General features: G+C 33.1%; 1 protein-coding gene across 5 annotated transcripts in view; it reads right to left on the reverse strand.

Annotated features, from left to right (window-relative positions):
• Window positions 1-19281, reverse strand: part of MICU3 (mitochondrial calcium uptake family member 3) — a 52603-nt gene that overhangs the window by 15327 nt on the left and 17995 nt on the right. For 4 of the 5 annotated variants that reach the window (XM_015624950.1, XM_015624948.3, XM_015624947.3 and 1 more), the window contains 7 exons: window positions 17012-17059; window positions 15612-15694; window positions 10620-10691; window positions 9286-9324; window positions 7200-7295; window positions 1989-2089; window positions 338-509 (listed from right to left, as the gene is read on the reverse strand). In XM_015624950.1, the coding sequence (XP_015480436.1) occupies window positions 338-509; window positions 1989-2089; window positions 7200-7295; window positions 9286-9324; window positions 10620-10691; window positions 15612-15694; window positions 17012-17059 (611 nt within the window). The remainder of the gene's footprint in view (window positions 1-337; window positions 510-1988; window positions 2090-7199; window positions 7296-9285; window positions 9325-10619; window positions 10692-15611; window positions 15695-17011; window positions 17060-19281) is intronic. The other variant, XM_019006418.2, reaches the window with a different exon arrangement.

Genomic DNA, 19281 nt, shown 5'->3' on the forward strand with positions numbered 1-19281 from the left:
GAAGAAAGGAAGAAAGGAAGAAAGAAAAAGATTTTTTTAGTAAGTCTTTGCTAGAAAATTTTTCTTTTTGATGTCATATGGTTTTTGCAATTTAACCTGTTCTATCTATCTGTTACATTCTGTCTAAACTTCAGCAATACAACTAGCTAAATCCTATGGAACACAATTCTATGCTATTTATTCTTCTACTTTTCATTCATCAAGTAATCTGAAAAACCAGGCATGCAGTTTATGATCAGAATAAAATCCTGGTGCTAAGTAGTTCAGTCCAACAAAGCTATGCTTTCATCTTAATTACAATGGGATTGCATGCTGTGGTCAACTGCTAAACAATTACCTTTTCTTCGGGAATGCTGCAGCGCATGTTTTCCAGGTAACTTGATGTATTTTCCACATTTGTGTACCTCAAGAGAATATGGGCAAAGTCTTCCTCACTGATGGTGTTCATCCCATTAGAGTAGGAAAGGAATTCTATCTCTAGAACCTCAGTTTGCAGGTTATCCATAAATCTAAAGCACAAACATAACATGAAAAAATTGTCATACTTTATACTCCTACTCTTCATGTCCATAAAAGACTCACAGAATATGAGCCAAATAATGTTACACAAATTAGCTCTGCAGCACCGATGGTAAATTTGGTAAATCCCTTATCTATATTGACATATTTTCAAGGAAATGCAACAATCTTAACACAATGATGAAACGTGCTAATAAGGATTAAAATTATTTAATAATTACACTTTTAATCTAATTCTAGTTTGTGTTTGCCCAATTTTCTTCTTCAGTGAGTCACAGATCTTTATCTGTATGTGCTAAATTCAAAATTCCATCATGGTACTAAATTAATTCCCAAAAATTTATTCTCCGTGTAGTTACAGTTTGAAATTTAACCTTTCATCTTTTTACCAAGCCGAGTATGATGAGTGCTTGCAGTCTTTCAATCTAACCCTTTTTAAAAAATACTTCCCTATTCTTACCATATTTCCATGAACTCTTCCCAACTTAACAACCTATTTAGTATATTCTGGACACCAAATATAAAACCAGCTACCTATAAACAGGAAAAGTAACTTCCCTGATTCTGTGTGATGCCTTAGTCCTACAGCCAAGGGTGAAATTAGCTCTCTGGTCACAGTAGTGCACTGGGAGCCTCATTTATCTCACTGTCAACCACAACCCATAACATTTTAACGAAGAGGCCTTTTGTAAAATTACCTTCTTTGCTGCTTCCTACTTTGAACTTACATCGTGATGTCACTTAATGACACAGTTTTTATATTATGTAAAATACTGAATAATTTTCAGGGCTTTTCATTTAAGGCAAAATATTTTGCAAACTTCTGATTGATTGGAATACACAGCTAATGATAATGATAAACACAATAGATATTAGGAGTATTTACTGAGGAAACAATAACTAAACATTGTATCTCTCCCAACATACAGTTTAATGGTTCTGTTTTTATGGCACTCTCCCTGACTGAAAACAAGTATTTTTAAATTCTGTATTTACTGGCACAATAACTAAGCAAATAACTTCCATTGTGTTTTAACTTTTACCCAAAGAAGCTTGTTCTAAGGTGCATGCATGGTATCTTCAGAAAAATTTTGCATTTAAATATGTCCCTAAGTGCACACCAACATTTTTTTCAAGCACTGGCAAAGAGGGGAAAAATATATTTAATTCAAAACCAAGAAAGAAGTTCCTACCTATCAATAAGGACAGGGCTGGGGCAAAACCTTTCTACTCCAAACTAAACACACAAGTGCTAACAAAATTTGTAAATCTGGCAGCATTGGAAGAGTTCTTCTTATTGTTGGTCCACTTAGTGTTTTATTTTGCTCTTTGTGTATATAACACACACAAAGGGAACATAAACCATATAAACATACCTGCATAAGCTACGTGCATAGTAATAAAGTGCACATTAATTAGAACAACTATCCAAATATTTTTTATAAAGAATTAATGAAGTTGAGACTCACCTATAAAAATCTTCAAAGTTCAGTTCAGCTTTTCCTTTCTTGCCAAAAAAGTGTACAAGCAGTGTAGTATCTGACAGTGAACTTGAAATATCATCAGCACGCTTAAATATTAGAATAAAATAAAAATTTAAGGCCATGATTGGATCAGATACAGAAGTATAATTTGAGAATGCCTATCATCATAACAGACTTTTCTATTAAAAGAGTTTGTATTTTATCTTTATAGTCTTAAAAGATTTTAGTATTGAAATCCATTACATTAATTTTGCCATGCAATTTTCACACAAACATAGCAGTAGCTGTTAAATGCATTTAGTAGAAAGTAGTTAAACCAAGAGAATGATGTAATGGAAGCTGAAATGAAGGAGGAAAAAGTATGAAAAATAAAACCGGAAACTTGTGAGGAAAAAAAATCTTGTCAGCTAAGGTAAACCATAAAACGTAACTCCCTTTGTACACAATCTCCTTTCCCTTCTACTATGAAACTACAAAGAAATAAAAGTACTTTAGTTCATATGCTCTTATTCTATATTTCAAAAGTACATATGGGATTGTGTTCCAAAATCACATAAGTTAGGTATACTTTACATGATTCTTTTCTGTAAGTGGCAGATACCTGCATCTTGAATGTTATTGCCCCAACACATTTAAAGCACCAGAATTATGAAATATTTTGGAATAATTAAGCAATATTTGGATTACTTATTTTCAGAATGTTCCTCATCTAATGGGTTGTGGTCTCTGTGCAGGACTGGAATCTCTCATTATGTATTAATACTTTTTCTTTAATAAATAACATAAGATTTTGAAGGCCAGAATTAGAAGAGGAAGCCAACTAATTTTGACCATTTATAACAGCAAAAGTTGTAAACAGGAATCCAAACAGAAGTAGCTATCATCTGTGTATAGTGATTGCATTACATTCCACTTTTTTACAACATATTCATTGCCCTTAACTATCATATATATGCATTGATTTTACTTATTTGAAAAAAAAGCTTTTAATACACTGAAGGGCTAGAAGAATAATTCAGTGATATAAGGCTTTTGAATAAGCCACATTAGTCCAACATGACACTGTCCTCCTGCATTAACATGCTTCTGCCAACATTTGACATTTAAAAAGTAATGTATTTAGTCTCCTTACTGTACTTCCTTAGGGATTATCTCTTGTTCAAGCCTTCATTTTTCTTCCAAAGACAAGACTTTATGAAAAGCAAAGAGAAGGAGAGCAATCTCTGCTCTTCCTAGGTAAGCTACCCCCCATTAGGAAGTTTGCCTGCTGACTACAGCGTTACAATACAAAACAAGGCATAGCACAGAAACCTAGCAAATATTTGGGAGATTTAACAGTAATAATTTATCACCATAATGATGCATTATAAACCTGTGGGGTCTACCATAGGTATAGAAAACTGTTTATACAGCTCTATAAAGATCTACCTGTATAAACCTGCAAGCCACACTCAGAGTCCTTTAAGTCTTACTCTATTTCTTCACTGAAGAGGATATAAAATTATAACAGACAAAGAAACTAAGAAACCAGGAAAAATTTTTGAACAATACACAATAGTTCCAACATCATGATAATCCATGTATCGTGAAAAAGCATTTCACATCTACATCCTCTAAAATATACTATATTATTTTCAAATTCACATATTGATTTGTAAAAAATGTAAAGTGCAACATTCATTAAGAGTATTTATATATCAACAACAAGGGAAAACACAAGGCAGTAACAACACAAATCCCTTCCTTTCAACATCCAATCTAAAGAAATGAGAGAGACTTTTCTGTTCTTTATAATCAGTTTAGGATTCTCAAGATTGTATTTCATGTACTCTAGCTTCCTCTTTATTCTCGTATTCTTCTCCAGGGAGAAATAATATGACATAGTGTATATAGTGGTAGAGATATTTCATGCCCTTCAATTAAGGTAGCTCTGCTCTTCAAGTGAGCAAACTAATTCAGAAAAGTAATCACTATTTGTCTTTTAATATTGTTATCCTCCACTACAGAACACAATATACTGAAATGCAGATACCCTGACTTCTTATGTCTTTTGAGCAATTAAATCCCTAAGCACATTCAAACAATTTCCCTCAAGTTCACTAAAAAGATATCAAATGTTAAATTACAGCCTTTCATCTTGCAAAAACATTTCAAAACCTTAGGCTTAGGTTGCATTCACCCATATCTAAAGAACCGTTTAAAAAAAAAATACAATCTGTAAGTCTTTCCACAATTCCCACTAGGTTGGCCTCACTAAATGAAAAAACTCCAAACAAAAACCTCACTGCAGAAACTCAACCCAATATGCCTCTCTGAAGAACTGCAGGCAACTGAAAACTATTCCTGTGCTCCTTCTGCACTGACATCATTAAATAAATTCTCTCTTTTATGCAGTAAAGGATAAAACCAGAAACCTTAATAATTTAAAGAAATTATTTATTTTATTATTATTTAGTTTTCATGATAAAATTATTTTTTTTTATTTTAGACCAGTGAAAATTAAATTACCTCACCTGTTTCCAGGAGGCTGCATAGGAGCCTCAATATTGATCAAATATATTTTACAATCATTTAAATGAGAATAAAATCCTTCTCATTTCTCTTTACACTAACTGAAATACAAATGCAGGTAGACAGACTGAAAACAAGTGTTTCTATCATCTTACTGACTTGATGCATAATGGCAATATCTTTTCCTTTCTATTTTCTAACCCAAAGTGCATAAAGTCTATTTATTTTGTATTCTGCAAAATTACTTTCAAGTTCTTAACAAGGATTGACTAAATGGTAATGCTTATGAGCATTGATTCTACTTTTACCAACATATTCCAATAATTATGTATATTATAATTTCAGTTAATAAGATCTTTCTTACTGCAAACTCTTGATTTTTCCAACAGTGATAACTAACCTACTGATTTCCAGTTTCACTTAGTAATTTAAGGGTAAACCCCAAAACTGAATTTAGTGATAACTGGCATATTCCAACAGGACAGTGGAATTGCTAAATTAGTAAGAACAGAAAGAGTATTATATACTGTCCTAGCAAAAACTAGTTGTTATAAATAACTTTACTCTCTGAAGAGACCTTCTGATTCCCATAGCAACAAGCCTTATTTACTCTCCTTTTCAACTTACATATAGCCTTCTCAAAAGCCTATGAAACAAAACAGACCTCAGTGTCACCTTCCTTTATGCCACTTTCTTACTACAAATAGCTATACTATTCAGATCCAAGAGTACCTAGGAGAGATAAGAATATGGATGAATGCCAGCTGGCCCAAACCAAGCAAGATAAAGATAATTATGGTGAGAAGTGGGAAATTATCAGTGGAGAAAATGCAGAACATGATTTTTCTTCATAAAATGATTTTAACAAGTGAGCAGACAGGCTTCTTATACACTTTACAGAGAATTTAAATCACTACTGAGTATAGCTGCTATTAAGCTTCAATTACAGTATAGTGACAGATATTAGTCTGAGACATTGGATATTAAAATCCTCTTTCTCTTCAAGTTAAAGGCATGTAGAGATTACCAAACTTAAGTCCATCTATACTTGGGACTGAATTCATGCCAGCTAACTGTACATTAAGATGACATTTCATTCAGAAAACTCAATGCCCCAAGCTTCTTGAATAATCAGCAAAATGAGAAGCCTCCTCCCCCCTCTATATCTCCTTATCTGACTATACTAGAGCACTGATATTCTGGACTTTAAAATTTGATGAAATAAATTAGGAATAATAACTGGATTAAGAACTCAGAAGCTCATCAACATAGAAGACAGGGAAGGTAGGCTGGGTATATTGCTTTATTGCAAGATTACTATGTATTGCTATGGATATTGCTATAAATATTCTTATAAAACTCAATTCTGTAACAGTACATTTTGTTTTGTTCATGGGCAAATGAACACAAGCTGAGAGAAATATAGAAAAACCTTATTTGATACTTAGGAAACATAAGTTCTACCTTACAAGAAAAATCAAATACCTTATTTTGTTTAGCCCATAATTAAAATTCAAATAAATTTAAACAGAGGGCTATGACTGCATTTATAAACACAACCATGAGTAAGAAGATCAACACTAAAGAAGAAGAGAAACACTAAAGAAGAAAAAGCCCTATGAAAATTACAACAGACTGATATAAAGGGAGTATGAGTAAATTTAGCCAGGAAATTAGAAATAAGTCCATTGAAGTCTTCAGATTATTCAATAACTTCTGCAGAGGAACAGCAGGGACAAAAACACTAATTACTTTTAATAGGAAGCACACATTGCTTCCAAACCAAGGAAAAAGACTGTTTTACTCTGAAAGGTAAAACTGAAGGTCAGTTTCTGTTCCCTGTTCTTTTTTCATTATGATCCTACTTAGGAAACATGGAACTCTGAAACCACAATCAGTGGGGAGCTGCTGTATGTTCTTTAATGCCACTACCAGCAGAGCAATCATGCTCACTGTGTAGGGCAAAGAAAAGCATAAATAATCTAGTTTTCTGACCCTCTGAAATTATAAATACAAAGAAATATCTTACTCAATTATCTAGAAGCAGATCATGAAACAAGACTTAATAGAATTCAAAGCAATATGGAAATTAATTTGACAACGCACTGATATTCCTAGACCTCCATAATGTGATATTAAAGTAATTTTAATATTAGTGTAATATTAAAAACGATGGACCAATGTTTTGGTCACCTTAAAATATTCCTAGTTTTCTCTAATAATTAAAACAATCTTTGCATTATACTTTTTGTGAAGATTTGCTCTGATAATATACATAAAAAGCACATTAAGGACATAAAGATTAAAAGCTTAAAGGGCTACAACTCTCATTAAAGTTGTCATTTTACTGGACCATGTCTAAATGACAAAGGTTTCCTGAATTACTTCTCTAACAGTGAAATGCCATGACTATTAGTGTTAGAAAATACTTCTCATAATGAGGACTGAAGAGGACTTCATCTTCCAACTCTTTCAAAAGGTAACTTTTCTTTTTCTTGGAAATTACAACCTTCAATTATCACACTGTATAGAATCAAATGAATTTGATCTGAGAACTTTCAGGTTTAAAACAAAAAAGTAATTAAAAGGAAAAGAAGAACAAGGTTCATAATAAAAGCAATCAGAACAGAATAAATAAAATAGCAGTCTGTTTATGGACCAGAGACCAGAGAGGTTGTTTTATACCTCCGCAAGGTCTGAAAAGAGTGCTTGGCTTGTGCTACGTCTCAAAGTATCCCAATAGCTTCTGGGGACAAGGTCCTCTCCTTCTGTTTTAAGAACCTGCAGTTTCAAGAAGCACAATTGTTTGAAAAACAAAAAAAAGCATTAGAAAAAACATTCACAAACTTTAAAATATTTTCTAACTGATCTTCAAAAGCAGGGCTTGGATCCCTTGCTTCTAAATAGTAATATTTTAACCAATTACATGACATTTTGTAAATGAAAGGAACACTGGTCTATTACAGCTATTTGGTTAATGCTCTTGCCTGCACCAAAAAGTATCACCAGACTACATCTTCCCAAACAAAATAAATTCAAGAAAGCAAAAGTGAAAATATTTATTAAAAGTACATGTCAAAACGGCCATTTAAACTCAGTATTTTGCCACTGTTTTTTCTAGCAATTCTGTTTTTCCAGAAAATATTATTTTATGTATTTATAGAATTCATGTTTTCATTGGCTAAAATAAAAATATCACCATACAACTAGTTATACAAAATAATTTAATCTAACATTTATGATGACATCATTGTACCCACAAAGAAAGGCAAAAAAAAAAAGCCTAGTAAGTTCAACTGTAACATACTTCTCAGGAAAACACTACCCATGTCTGATGATCAAATTTACCTTGTCGTGTGAATGAACACCACATTCTTTCATGCATAAAATTCTATAATTATCTATTTTAAGTAATCACTGAATTTGTTCTCTTATTGGAATTACTTTAGTCAATTCAATTAGTACTTCTGGGCGTGCACATGTTATTTCCATTGCATGCATCACATCATAGTTATCATGTTCTGGTTGGCATTTGGCCAGTGGAAGCACTCATGCAGTGCATGCCAAGGCAGTCTTAGACACAAATGCAGTATGCACCAGAACATGACTCAAAAGAATTAACCTATGCAAATGAAAATACTAAAAAATTTAACCCATTTAAAACATTACTATATGCTTTTTATGGCCTATGGACCTCAGCATACATTTAAAAAAGAACTACAAGTGTTTTGTAAGATGAAGTGAGGAGAAGGTCCTCATGCATGACACAGCATGTTGGACTATCCCAGACATTTTAGGGTTGCATCTCCTTGGAATCTGAGTATCTTCAACTCCTTAGGATATCAAAGGAAACAAAAGGCTGCTAAACTTCTTGTTTCAGTGGGAGAAACAGAACACCAAAATACCAATTTTCGGAGATGAGAGATTTACTGAATTCCTATACACCCGAGTCTCCTTTGCATGGAGATCTCCATTCAGATAGTAGGAGGGACAAAAACATGGCACACACCTGGCCATAAAGTGCTTGGATATGGCTGGAGTCCAGGAGATTTTTTTTACTGAAGACAAAAATTATGTAAGTAGAATGCCTAATCTGTATGTTTTTTAAAAACTGTTTTACTTCTGCCATGATCCAGAAATGAATTAATTAATTAAGAAAATTATCATGATGAAGACATTAAAAACTTCAGATCTATTGCTGCTTCTCTTTTTCACCTCTCAAAAATGAAGAAAAAGAAGTTTACTGCCACCTAAGTAATGGAGGGAGTATTTGCTGTAAAATCCTTTCCTAGTTTAGGACTGAAAGTTCTCATGTATTTGTTCTGTAGGTGAAGCATGAAAATAGGAAAGCTCTCTTCAGGTTTCTTTTTGGGGGGTAACAAAGAGGTGAAGGATTCAACTGACTAATTATTCATACTATACACAAAGAAACAAAGAGATTGATCAAATGACTCATGCAGGATGACTTAGTTTACACACATTAATTAAAAATGCGTATATTTTATTGAAATGTATTTTGTACTTTCCCTTAAAAAATACTGTTTCCTCCATTTTATATAAATAGAGAGCAACCTTTCCTCCTGATAGGCTTGTATGCTCAGCATGCATGCAATAATCTTTTATGCAAGCCAAGATTCCTCACATTTTTACTGATTAGCAGAAATAATTTACTTGATGAAAAAGATAAACACATTAAGTTCTCTTATTTATTTCATATTATTTCATCTCACTGGTGAAGACTGCATCAATTGAAAATAATTAGAGTACATACACTGTTAGTAGGAGTATGATATCCATAAAGTTGAAGACGCTGACATACAGCAAAAATGGGCCAAGTCAAGTATCACATGTCAGAATGAAGAAAAAAGAAGGGGGAAAAAAAGACAACAGAATAGGTTAAGACAAGCAAACCTTTACTTTATATATAATTAGTCTTTTTGTTTATTTGTTTTCAAAATGACAGTGAAGAATAAAAAATGGGTTTCCTTTCAGTCTTACTCTTCAAATTTTCAAAAGAGAAATACAGATTTTTAGAGATTACCCCCAGGACTTATGCGCCATTTTGCAATCTTTATATTCTCCAAAAGCTCTTCCTTTAGGTCCCTTTGTTCAAAATAAATATTCTATGAGAGATTCAACAACTGACCTACAGTTTTGAAAAGCTGAGCAGGATAGGTCTCTCTGGGTGGGAAGAAAAAAATCCTTTTTTTCTCACGGAAGGTTTAAAAAGTATTAATTCTTGAAAATCATACCTCCTCTGGTTTCAGGGACAAAGAACTAGGACTGAGCATTGATGCTGGCAAAAGTATAATGGGCACTGAGAAGCTCTGTTGATAAGTCAAAATGTTCCTTATACTAAGGAATTTTTTTCCATAAGTATGCAAATTGCAAACAAACGTGGGTTGTTTTTTTTTCTCTCTGCTTGATGGAAATTTGTCCCTGATATTTACTATTCCAACAGTAAAAGAATTACCTGTCTGCCATCTTCAGACAAACCACCACAGACTCATTTATTTCTGACTTACCTTTTTTATTTATTTGCATGAAATGCAAATTTTACATTACGTGAGTACCCAATATTCCACAGAAATTTATTCAGGTTAATATATTTTGTATCGGTCGTAAGCATTATTTAGTAAGAAATTAAATTTGAATATAAAGTTTAAGTTCAGTTGTAACATCTCATAATCTATTTGAAAACTACTATGTGGATAACAAGCACCAGGATCAGTAGGTCTATATGAACAGCTTCAGTTCTGAAAGCAAGTCTTCCCACTGAGATCTCTCTCAGTTATAGACAGTAACACTGGCTCATTACTATTCACTTTTTCCTAGATTTCTAAACTCCAGATGGAATCAATGCTACTGTCATAACTTATTAAAATACTATTTTTTCCTTCATGTAAACCACTTACACTTTTTCTTCCCAGTAACTGCAGGTTAGGCTAAATATTGCTTTTTTTCTACATATAAAGTTATCTATATTCTTTTAACAATATGAATTTAGTGTTTAAAGAAAGAGATTGGTGAAATATATACACTCGTAATTTTGTCCTACATCAAAAAAATCAAGCAACCCGATGCGACTTTTTTGATTTTACTTACCAGCATTGCCCGTTTTTCTTCATCTCCTCTTTTTTCTCTCTTCTCATTTTTTTTTCTGAAGATCTCTTGGAGCTAAAAAGCAAACCATTTTGTTCCTATTTAGTGTTCAGCCTGTTTTCACATGCATAACAATATCCTTCATCATAAGGAACATTACAAACAGTACTAAAATGTAGTTCTTTACTGAAATATCAGTTTCAGTGATGCTTTATTGCTCATACTCATGCCTTCATGTTCCTTCTGCAACTTAAACCATCACACAGAAAGGGAAAAAGGAAGTATTTTTTTCACAAAGTAAGGGTAACAATTCTACTTGGGAGCACAATACTTAGAACATCCTATTTAGCCAGTCTGGCCAATATAAGAAGGGGAAGTTCCATCCTTTTTCACCACCTCAAGGCACTTCCGTTCTTGTCAGGTTCTAATTAGTATCTTTATGTTTATTTAGTCAGCTGGATCAATCTTTTTTCATATTAGTTTCTAACCTGATCAGTTCTTATTCCTGCTGGCACAAGGGAGGGGTAGAAACACCTGGTGGGGGTGAAACATTCCCTTTCAGCAGCAACAAACTACTACTCAAGAGTAATTTATCAAGTACCCTTCCTTTTCAAGTCTGTTCAAAGAATACCTTCAGGTCTTGTAAAATACCCCTTTCACAACTATCTCAACATGAAGAGCTTTAAACATGACTTCTGAGAAAACCTCAAATACAAGATTTCAAACATGGATTCTTAAGCATATTTATTTTTGTAAAGTCTTCAGAGGAAGAACTGGATTGTACTTATCTTTCTTTGCAAGTGTCTGTTTTATTTAAGTATTTTTATTTACAGTAATACCAATTAATGTTCCCAAATCATTAGAAAAAGGTCTCACAGTGTTTAGCAAGAGAGAGCAGTATTAACTATGATACTATCTAGGTCTCTACTAGAACTTCAGCTCCTAAAAAACTGCATGTGAATATATCATGCTGTCAGGTGTAGAATTTGTTATCCTCTAAGTGGGCTGGAAAAGGAATAAACCCTGATCTGAGAAACTTGTCCTATGTAGAATATGGTATTTTCAGAACCAAACACCTTGGCATACAAACACAATTGTGGCAGTCCTTTCAAAAGTGGAATTTTACCTACCACAAGTCTGGTAAAACCTGATAATGTAATGGCATTTACACAGAGCTCCACGAGGATCGGAATGTAAAACAAAGTGTGTGTGATAAATTTTGCAAGGAAATTTTCCAAACTACATTTCAGGATATCTTTATTTCAGAGAAGGCAGATGAGTAAGACAAAGGGATCAGAAGGCTTTACTGCAGGGGTATGACAACACAAAAATGAAAGAATTCAATGTTTAGTAATTAAACGTTTATTAAAAAAACCTCAAATTTGACTACTGAGTTCCAGAATTTTCTATAGAACAAATAGAGACCAGAACATTTTTTGTATCACAATACTTATTTTTGAGTATGGGATAAATTTACAGACTTTGGTAAATGTTTTCAGTTTTTTTTGCAAACTTACAGGCACAAGTTACTGTAACTTTTGCCAAAAAAGGAAAGACTCTTGATGGGATAGAGTACTGCACAGTTTGCAACCCAGAACAATGCAAAGAAAAAAGTTAAATGAACAGAGAGAAGTAGAAAGAAAATCCCTTGTGAAAAGTGAAGTGACAAGCCATCAAGCAGGAGAGAAGAGTGGCAGTAATTGAAAAACCCAAAAAGATCAGTAAAAGCAAGGCATCCTTGGATGTATTTCCCCTGCCAAAGAGGCAAAAGGAGTAGGATTCTGTTGCATGCATTATTAAAGCCCTTGCTAAACTTCTGGAAATGGATCTTTTGTTCAGAAAGAGTGCTATAGGATACCAGTGAATGAAAAAAGGGAATGCAAAAAGGGTCTAGGAGTACTTTCATAGGAACATTGTTTGAAACAGGATAATGAGATTGACTGCTGAAGGCAGCAAAAACAAGATCTCCAGTAACAAGGCAACACAATCCTTCTGTTCCCTGACCTCACCCCTATGACATAAGCAAAGAGGAAAGCACAAACACCATGAAATTTGTTTATAAAAACAATACAGCTGTTATCAGAAAAAGTAAGTATTTTTCAGCTCTTCACTACTCATGCTGCTTTCCCCAAGAGTCACACAAAATGTGATCCCTAAACAAATCTCTTCAAAATCTTTTTATTTGTTAAACTGAACAGCATTTACTACAAATTTTGCAATAGCTGCCTGTAATTGATGGATAAATGCTTTGTAAATATTGGGGTAGTTCAAATGGCAACTTTTGAACAGTCTCCTTCTTTCAGGCACACAGGATATGATACATCATATTCAAGCAATGTGAGTAAAGATCCCAAATGTATGTTCTGGTGCCAGTTCTATCACAGATGCAATATCACTGAATCAACTTCTATTTTCATATTTACTTTTATTACAGAAGAAATCTGTTACCTATCTATTTTAGTCTTTCTCACTTCAGATCTAACATTTTGACTTAAGGGTTCTCATCTAATTTTTAAAGGATCACTGACACCTAATGAAGCAGACCTGATCTCAAGTTTAATCTCTACAGATTTGTTAAATACAATCATAGGTAGAGGACAGTATATCTACTCTTTGAAAATTCTACTTTCTTTCTTTAGCAGACCAAATCTGCTAACAGGAAAAGAATAAGGAGAAACTTTAGTGAAATATCATGGCAGAGAACAAATACATAGCAGGACTGAAGAGGACTATAAAAGCATAATTAGAAAGAAAGATGCAATATCCATAGTTAAATGTTGTCCTTGTTTCCCACTTGAAATGCTTATTTCATTTCATTTTTAGCATCAATTTCTGAAAGACATGCCTCTTGCTTCAACTCCTCCCATTTAGCTATTGTAATGGAAGCCCTTTTTTCTTTTAGAACAAACTTGTGAGTCTATTTCACCACATTTTGTTTAACTGAATCATGAAAGATGCTTGCTTTTTTTCTTTCCTCTATTTTTTCCTTTTGTTAATTAATCCAATGTTTGCTGGTTTGTTCCTCCAACTGGAGGAGATGCTTATTAAGAATTAGCACATACAAGGATGTGTACATTTAATAACAGAATACAAAAAAATGACCAGCATGCCACAATTTGCAAGTGGTGTCACCTTCCAAAATAAATTTGGAATTTAAGCAGACACTTGTTCTGCTTAAGCCATGTGACCAGAACAAGCCCACAGATCTCCTCTCAATTCCCTGAAAAGGAGAATTGAGGGACGTTCCACATGTTAAGTAGAGTTTCTTCCATATTTCTATTTTCTTAAGGTTAGCATAGTTTATTTGAATCAACTGAGAAACCATACACGGGAAACTAGGGTGTCTTTATTTTAAACAAATTGGACTCTGACACCTAAATACATTCCATGTGTCTGTTTCTGCAAATTCTGTGCATTTTACTCAATCTTTTTCTCATGTGTACTCACTGTATTTGTTTATAAGCTCAACTACACAAAAATGTATGAAGATAAAATTTATATCCTTTACACAAATATTTTTTTCCAACATCTGATTCAATTCTTGTAAGTGTTTTATTGTATCATAGGTACTTTTTCAGTAGAAAATTAAGGCCTTGTTTAGTCTTCAGAAAGCTTTTCTACACCACTAACCACAATATTTTAAATGTTAATGTCTCATGTTCACCATAACTGACTGCTTCAGTGTAATCCCAGACAGCTGCTGCCTATGGACACTAACAATTTAGAGATCTCTGGTTTATGGTGCACTTTTTTTAACAGAAAGCCACACAGTTATTGTAAACTCAGAAGTCCTAACTTTGTCAATTTTGTGCATTTCTTTTTTTTTTTTTTTTAATAATCCATCACTGGCATTTATTTAGAATGGCATTAATTATTCCTCCCATTTCTTTTGAAATCAGAAAATAAATTAAATGAACAGAAATCTAAAATAGCCCTCTCGTTAGTGCACAGATCATTCTCTTGAACTTGGTGCATCCTACTGCCTGAAAACTTATGAAATATTCAAATTTTAAGATGCAATTATCAGATTTATCATGATACAAATGAATATGATGATTTCAGATTTTCAAAGATTTTCCTTTAAGTGCCAAATTATTTTTCATTTTCAAATCTCAACAACATGTAAAGTTCTTTCAAAGTCTGGGATTTTTATAACTGTTTAGATTTCCAAAGTGATACAAATAAACTCTGCTTAAATAATTAGTAAGATGAATTTACAGAACTGCTTTTTACAAGCCATAAACAGAGAAAAGCTCTTAATTTGAAAAATACTGTCATTCAAATTAGTAATGTAGCAAAACCTTGGATGCATCTAAACTACTGCCAAGTTCTAGGTATCCTGCCATCTGTTCCAAAGCACGTGGAAATCATTCAGGTCAAAGCCAATTTCACTCATAGGAATATTCTCCTTAAAAAACACTCACTGAACCCCAGCTTAGCAATTTGCTTCAGCATATGGATTTATGGGCTAAACTAGATATTTGTATGTTTTATTTCATTACAAATCTTGTCCAAAACAGATGATAGTGTCACATTATGTCAGTCATTATTTTTGGGTCACTTGTGATTATCAGCAGATTAGATGGCAAAGTGAGGTGGTCTCACAGCAAAAGATATTTTTACAAATCCTTTCATCATCAGAGTAATTAAATAACTCTGCTAACCATTAAAACATTTCTATTACTTTAATAGCCTATCTGTGACTACAGCAGTAATTAAAAGATGCAGAATAAAAACTAGAGTTAAGCTTCAAAAATAATTATATACATATATATATAATATATATTATATACATATATATATAATAATTAACATTCCTGTGCACTCTAAACAGGAGCTTCTATTTTCAGTTTACATTAAAATAACTATTTATATTGAATAAAGCAAACAACTACATTCAGTGAAGAATAGCTAGCAATGTAGATAGCATTCTCATGACTATTGTCATCATCACTTTAGTTTCAAGATTACACCAAAAACTGCAAACATACATACCACTAAGAATTCCTTTTTGTCCACCATTTCATTGCCATCAGTATCGAACATGTTGAAAGCAATTCGAAAACCCGCATGTGGTTCTGCCAAAAAAATGCCAAACGTTCAATTATTTATTTCTTTGGAAAGAAAACAAGTGTAATACTCTAAGAAATTATTTGGTGTCCCTACCTTCATAAAAGCCAGAACCTCAACTAATTTAAATCAGGGTATTTGTGTACCCTGCATACTAAATGCAAATCATAACATCTGTAAAAGAGTATAACCCACATAATTCAAACAGAAGGCATGCACACAATATTAGAACATGAAATAATAGTATAGTATCTCATAAAAGAGTGTGTTAGTTCATGGGTAGAGTCCATTTTATATTACAAATACAGGTATGTAGAAAATAAATTTTCTATGAAAACATACTGCTCTAAAGGACACTTAAAAATATTTTCAAAAAAATGGTACAGGACATACCTTCTGGTCAAAGTAAATGTTATGCTGAAAGACACTCAACATTTTCTTGTTTACATGCTTACAGCCATTGAAATTTGAGATCAGGTTAGAACTTTAAATTATTTCTGAAACATAGCGACTTTGATGGTAACTAAAAGTAAAGCCTTCAGGCAACATTTTGGGGATACCCGCTGATTTGCAATATGAATGAATTATGGCCAAAAGTTAATTCAGATAACAGAGAAATGATGGAAGAATCACTGATCCGACAGTAGCAGGTACTAAGGGTTCAGGGCCAAGCTCCAGCTCTGATTCATAATAGGAACCCAGTTCATATCCAAAAAACCCCCACAAATTAATCCACGAAATGATTTAATTACATATAAGTGAAAGACAAGTAAAACTCTTTGCTTCTTCCCAGAAAACACCTCTTAAATATAAAAAAAAAGCTGAATCAGGATTAGTTCATTCTAAGTTATTTTACTTCAAATTTATGTCAATTTTGTTAGTGTTTCTGACATAAATACTTTATATTTTACCACTGACTCTTTGATTTTACCCTTTAGGCACTAATTGTTGACATAAACCAACAAAAATGTGTATCCTTCTATTCTCCCTATATTCAGTGTCCCTTATGAACTTCAGCAAATTTAGCTACAAATTTTGTAGGAATTTCAAACAAGAAAATAAATTTAGGCTCTTCACTGGGGTTTATCTGGAGTGTGTGGCACAACTTCCTCAACATCCACTAAAAGGCATTCCAGATAATAATGCATTTAAATAAAGCACAATACTGGATCCCATAAGGGAAAAAGAGGTTCAGAGGGGCATAGAGATGTATGGTGTAGTTTTTCTACATGCAAGGATGGGAAGTGTAATTGAACACACAAAAATACATTCAGAGCTTTGAAATTGTAAGGAATCTTTTAGACTTTTTCTCCAAAAATACTTACTTGTTAAAATACATAAGAGGAATAAATATTCTGTGTAAGATATCACACCTGAAGATAAAAAAAAAATTATGCCATGTTAGTTTCACCTTGTCTTCACACCCTAAACTTGAAAACACTAAATCTATATATAAGGAGAATTTTTGTACATGTGCATTTGCATAGTCATACTTGTATGCATGTACCTATTCAACCTGGCCAATATGTTATTTTTCTACAATATTCATCTATGGCTTGAGGCTTTTTGTTTGGGTTTGTATTTTAGGGGAGGAGTACATTGAACATGGCAAGCATGACAGTCATGTGGACCACAGCTCATTAAACAGAATCTGGATAGACTCTTAAAAGATAATATAAATGATTTATTCAAATTTTTTTTACAAAAACCCCACCAGTAATTCATGATAATACTCTTTAACAGTATGAAAACATTTACTTTGAGAACATTAAGAGGGCTTCCTCCTGATACACACCATTTGAATACAGTTAAGTGCTTTTTAAATACATGTGCTATATTAACTGAAAACTTGATCTCATGGGTTTTTTTGCAAAACTACAAAAGGGAACCACACTGTGGAATGGCACTTCCTTTTCACTTTAGAAGTGATTAAGGCAAAATTCAAATTAGAGCTGAAGTCAATACCCAAGTAGTATGTCTGGTACTATAAGTTGTACTTGTGCCCATCTGGAGTAAGGGGTAAAGAGACAAACTTGCAGAAGGTCCAGAGCAGCCATGAAGAGAAACATCTCATAGTTCAGTAAGAATGGGAAACAATGGCTTGCAGCTCTCCCAAAAGCCCTTAGCTCCAATGATACTTGAAGCTGAACTAGGAAAACTTGTTCCTGATTTCTAACAAATTGGTTTTGTCTGTCCTCCAAAACCAGAAGTTTTAAGTTAGTCCACAATATTAGATTATTTCAAAAGAACGGAGAAAAAAAAAAGGATTTAGATGCCTGAGAGTAAAGATGTCTATCAGCTAGGATTTTCAAAAGTTGCTGTCTGTCTGCTTGATTTCAGTCCAAGTCAGGTGCAAAAGTTTTCCCAAAAACAGGCACATCTTTGGATGTTTAAATATCTTTTAAAATCTGACTTAACTGAATATGTGACAAACTAGGTAAGCAGTCATCTGATGTTTTTTGTACTGAAAAACCTGTACAATTAAAACTAGAAGCATTGTATCACTCATGTGATATAATTACTCCCATTATACTTAATATCCCATCTTTTGATAAAAGAGCAAATTTAAGTCTTCAGAACAAGTATTTTATTACTGCTAGTATATCTAGTTATGAAAGTTAATACAATTTTTTAATACCACCTACTCTTTTCTTCAATTTTCATATTCTTGCAGATTAGCAATAATTAAATACAGGCATTTAAGTAACACATGCTCTATGCTTTATCTTCCTGATTTTATACAGCAGCTTGCAGAAATTCAGTTTTCAAAGGCCTGCTTGAATCTGTTTGGACAAGCACCTATCAAGAAATCAGATACCTCAAAGGTTCTCATTCAGTGATGGAAAACATTCTTTAATCGCCAGTCAATAAATGTAAATATATATTTTTGTTTTTTCGATGGCACCTTCTTTGTTGTAAAACAAGAAGAAAGTGCAATTGTCAAGTAGTCCATCACAGGTACAAAGAAAGCAATATAAATGGCCTTGCAAACCTTCTCTCCTTTTGTTTGTACTGGCATATTGTAGTTGCAGACAGACAGTTCTGGTTGATTGCTCTGAGTGTTATGGGAGAGAGGCTCTGAAATGATGATTGAAGGGAAAGAAAAACTTACTCTAAGATCAGAAAGAAGAGAAGGTGGGCACTCAAGGGTAAAACATAATAAAAACTTAAGGTCAGTGGGCATAAATCTGCATGTCTCAGCTGAATTACATAAAACTATGGCAAAATAAATGGACATAGGCTTTTGCTACTTGCTTCGTATATGCATTTTTAAAAAAAATGAGTAAGAAACAACAACAAAAAACAAGATGAAATTATAACCAAGGAGACCTGAATTCTATTTCCATTTCTTTCACCAATTTAGGCTATCAGTCATAAGACCCATCTTTTCTTGTATTTTCTATAAAACTGGGCAATAGAACTCACCTTTTCATAAAACATGCTGAAAAGATATCCAGCTACTAAAGTCTAATACTAATTTTACCATCTCGTTTTGACAGTTTGAGTCCTACCAATTCCATCAACTGTAGAACTCACTGGCAGAAAATTGGAGTAATATACTGTTGAATCAAGACTGCGCATGTTACAGACATTT

The sequence above is a fragment of the Parus major genome, chromosome 4 (genome assembly GCF_001522545.3).
Source record: "Parus major isolate Abel chromosome 4, Parus_major1.1, whole genome shotgun sequence".
NCBI classification, from domain to species: Eukaryota; Metazoa; Chordata; class Aves; order Passeriformes; family Paridae; genus Parus; species Parus major.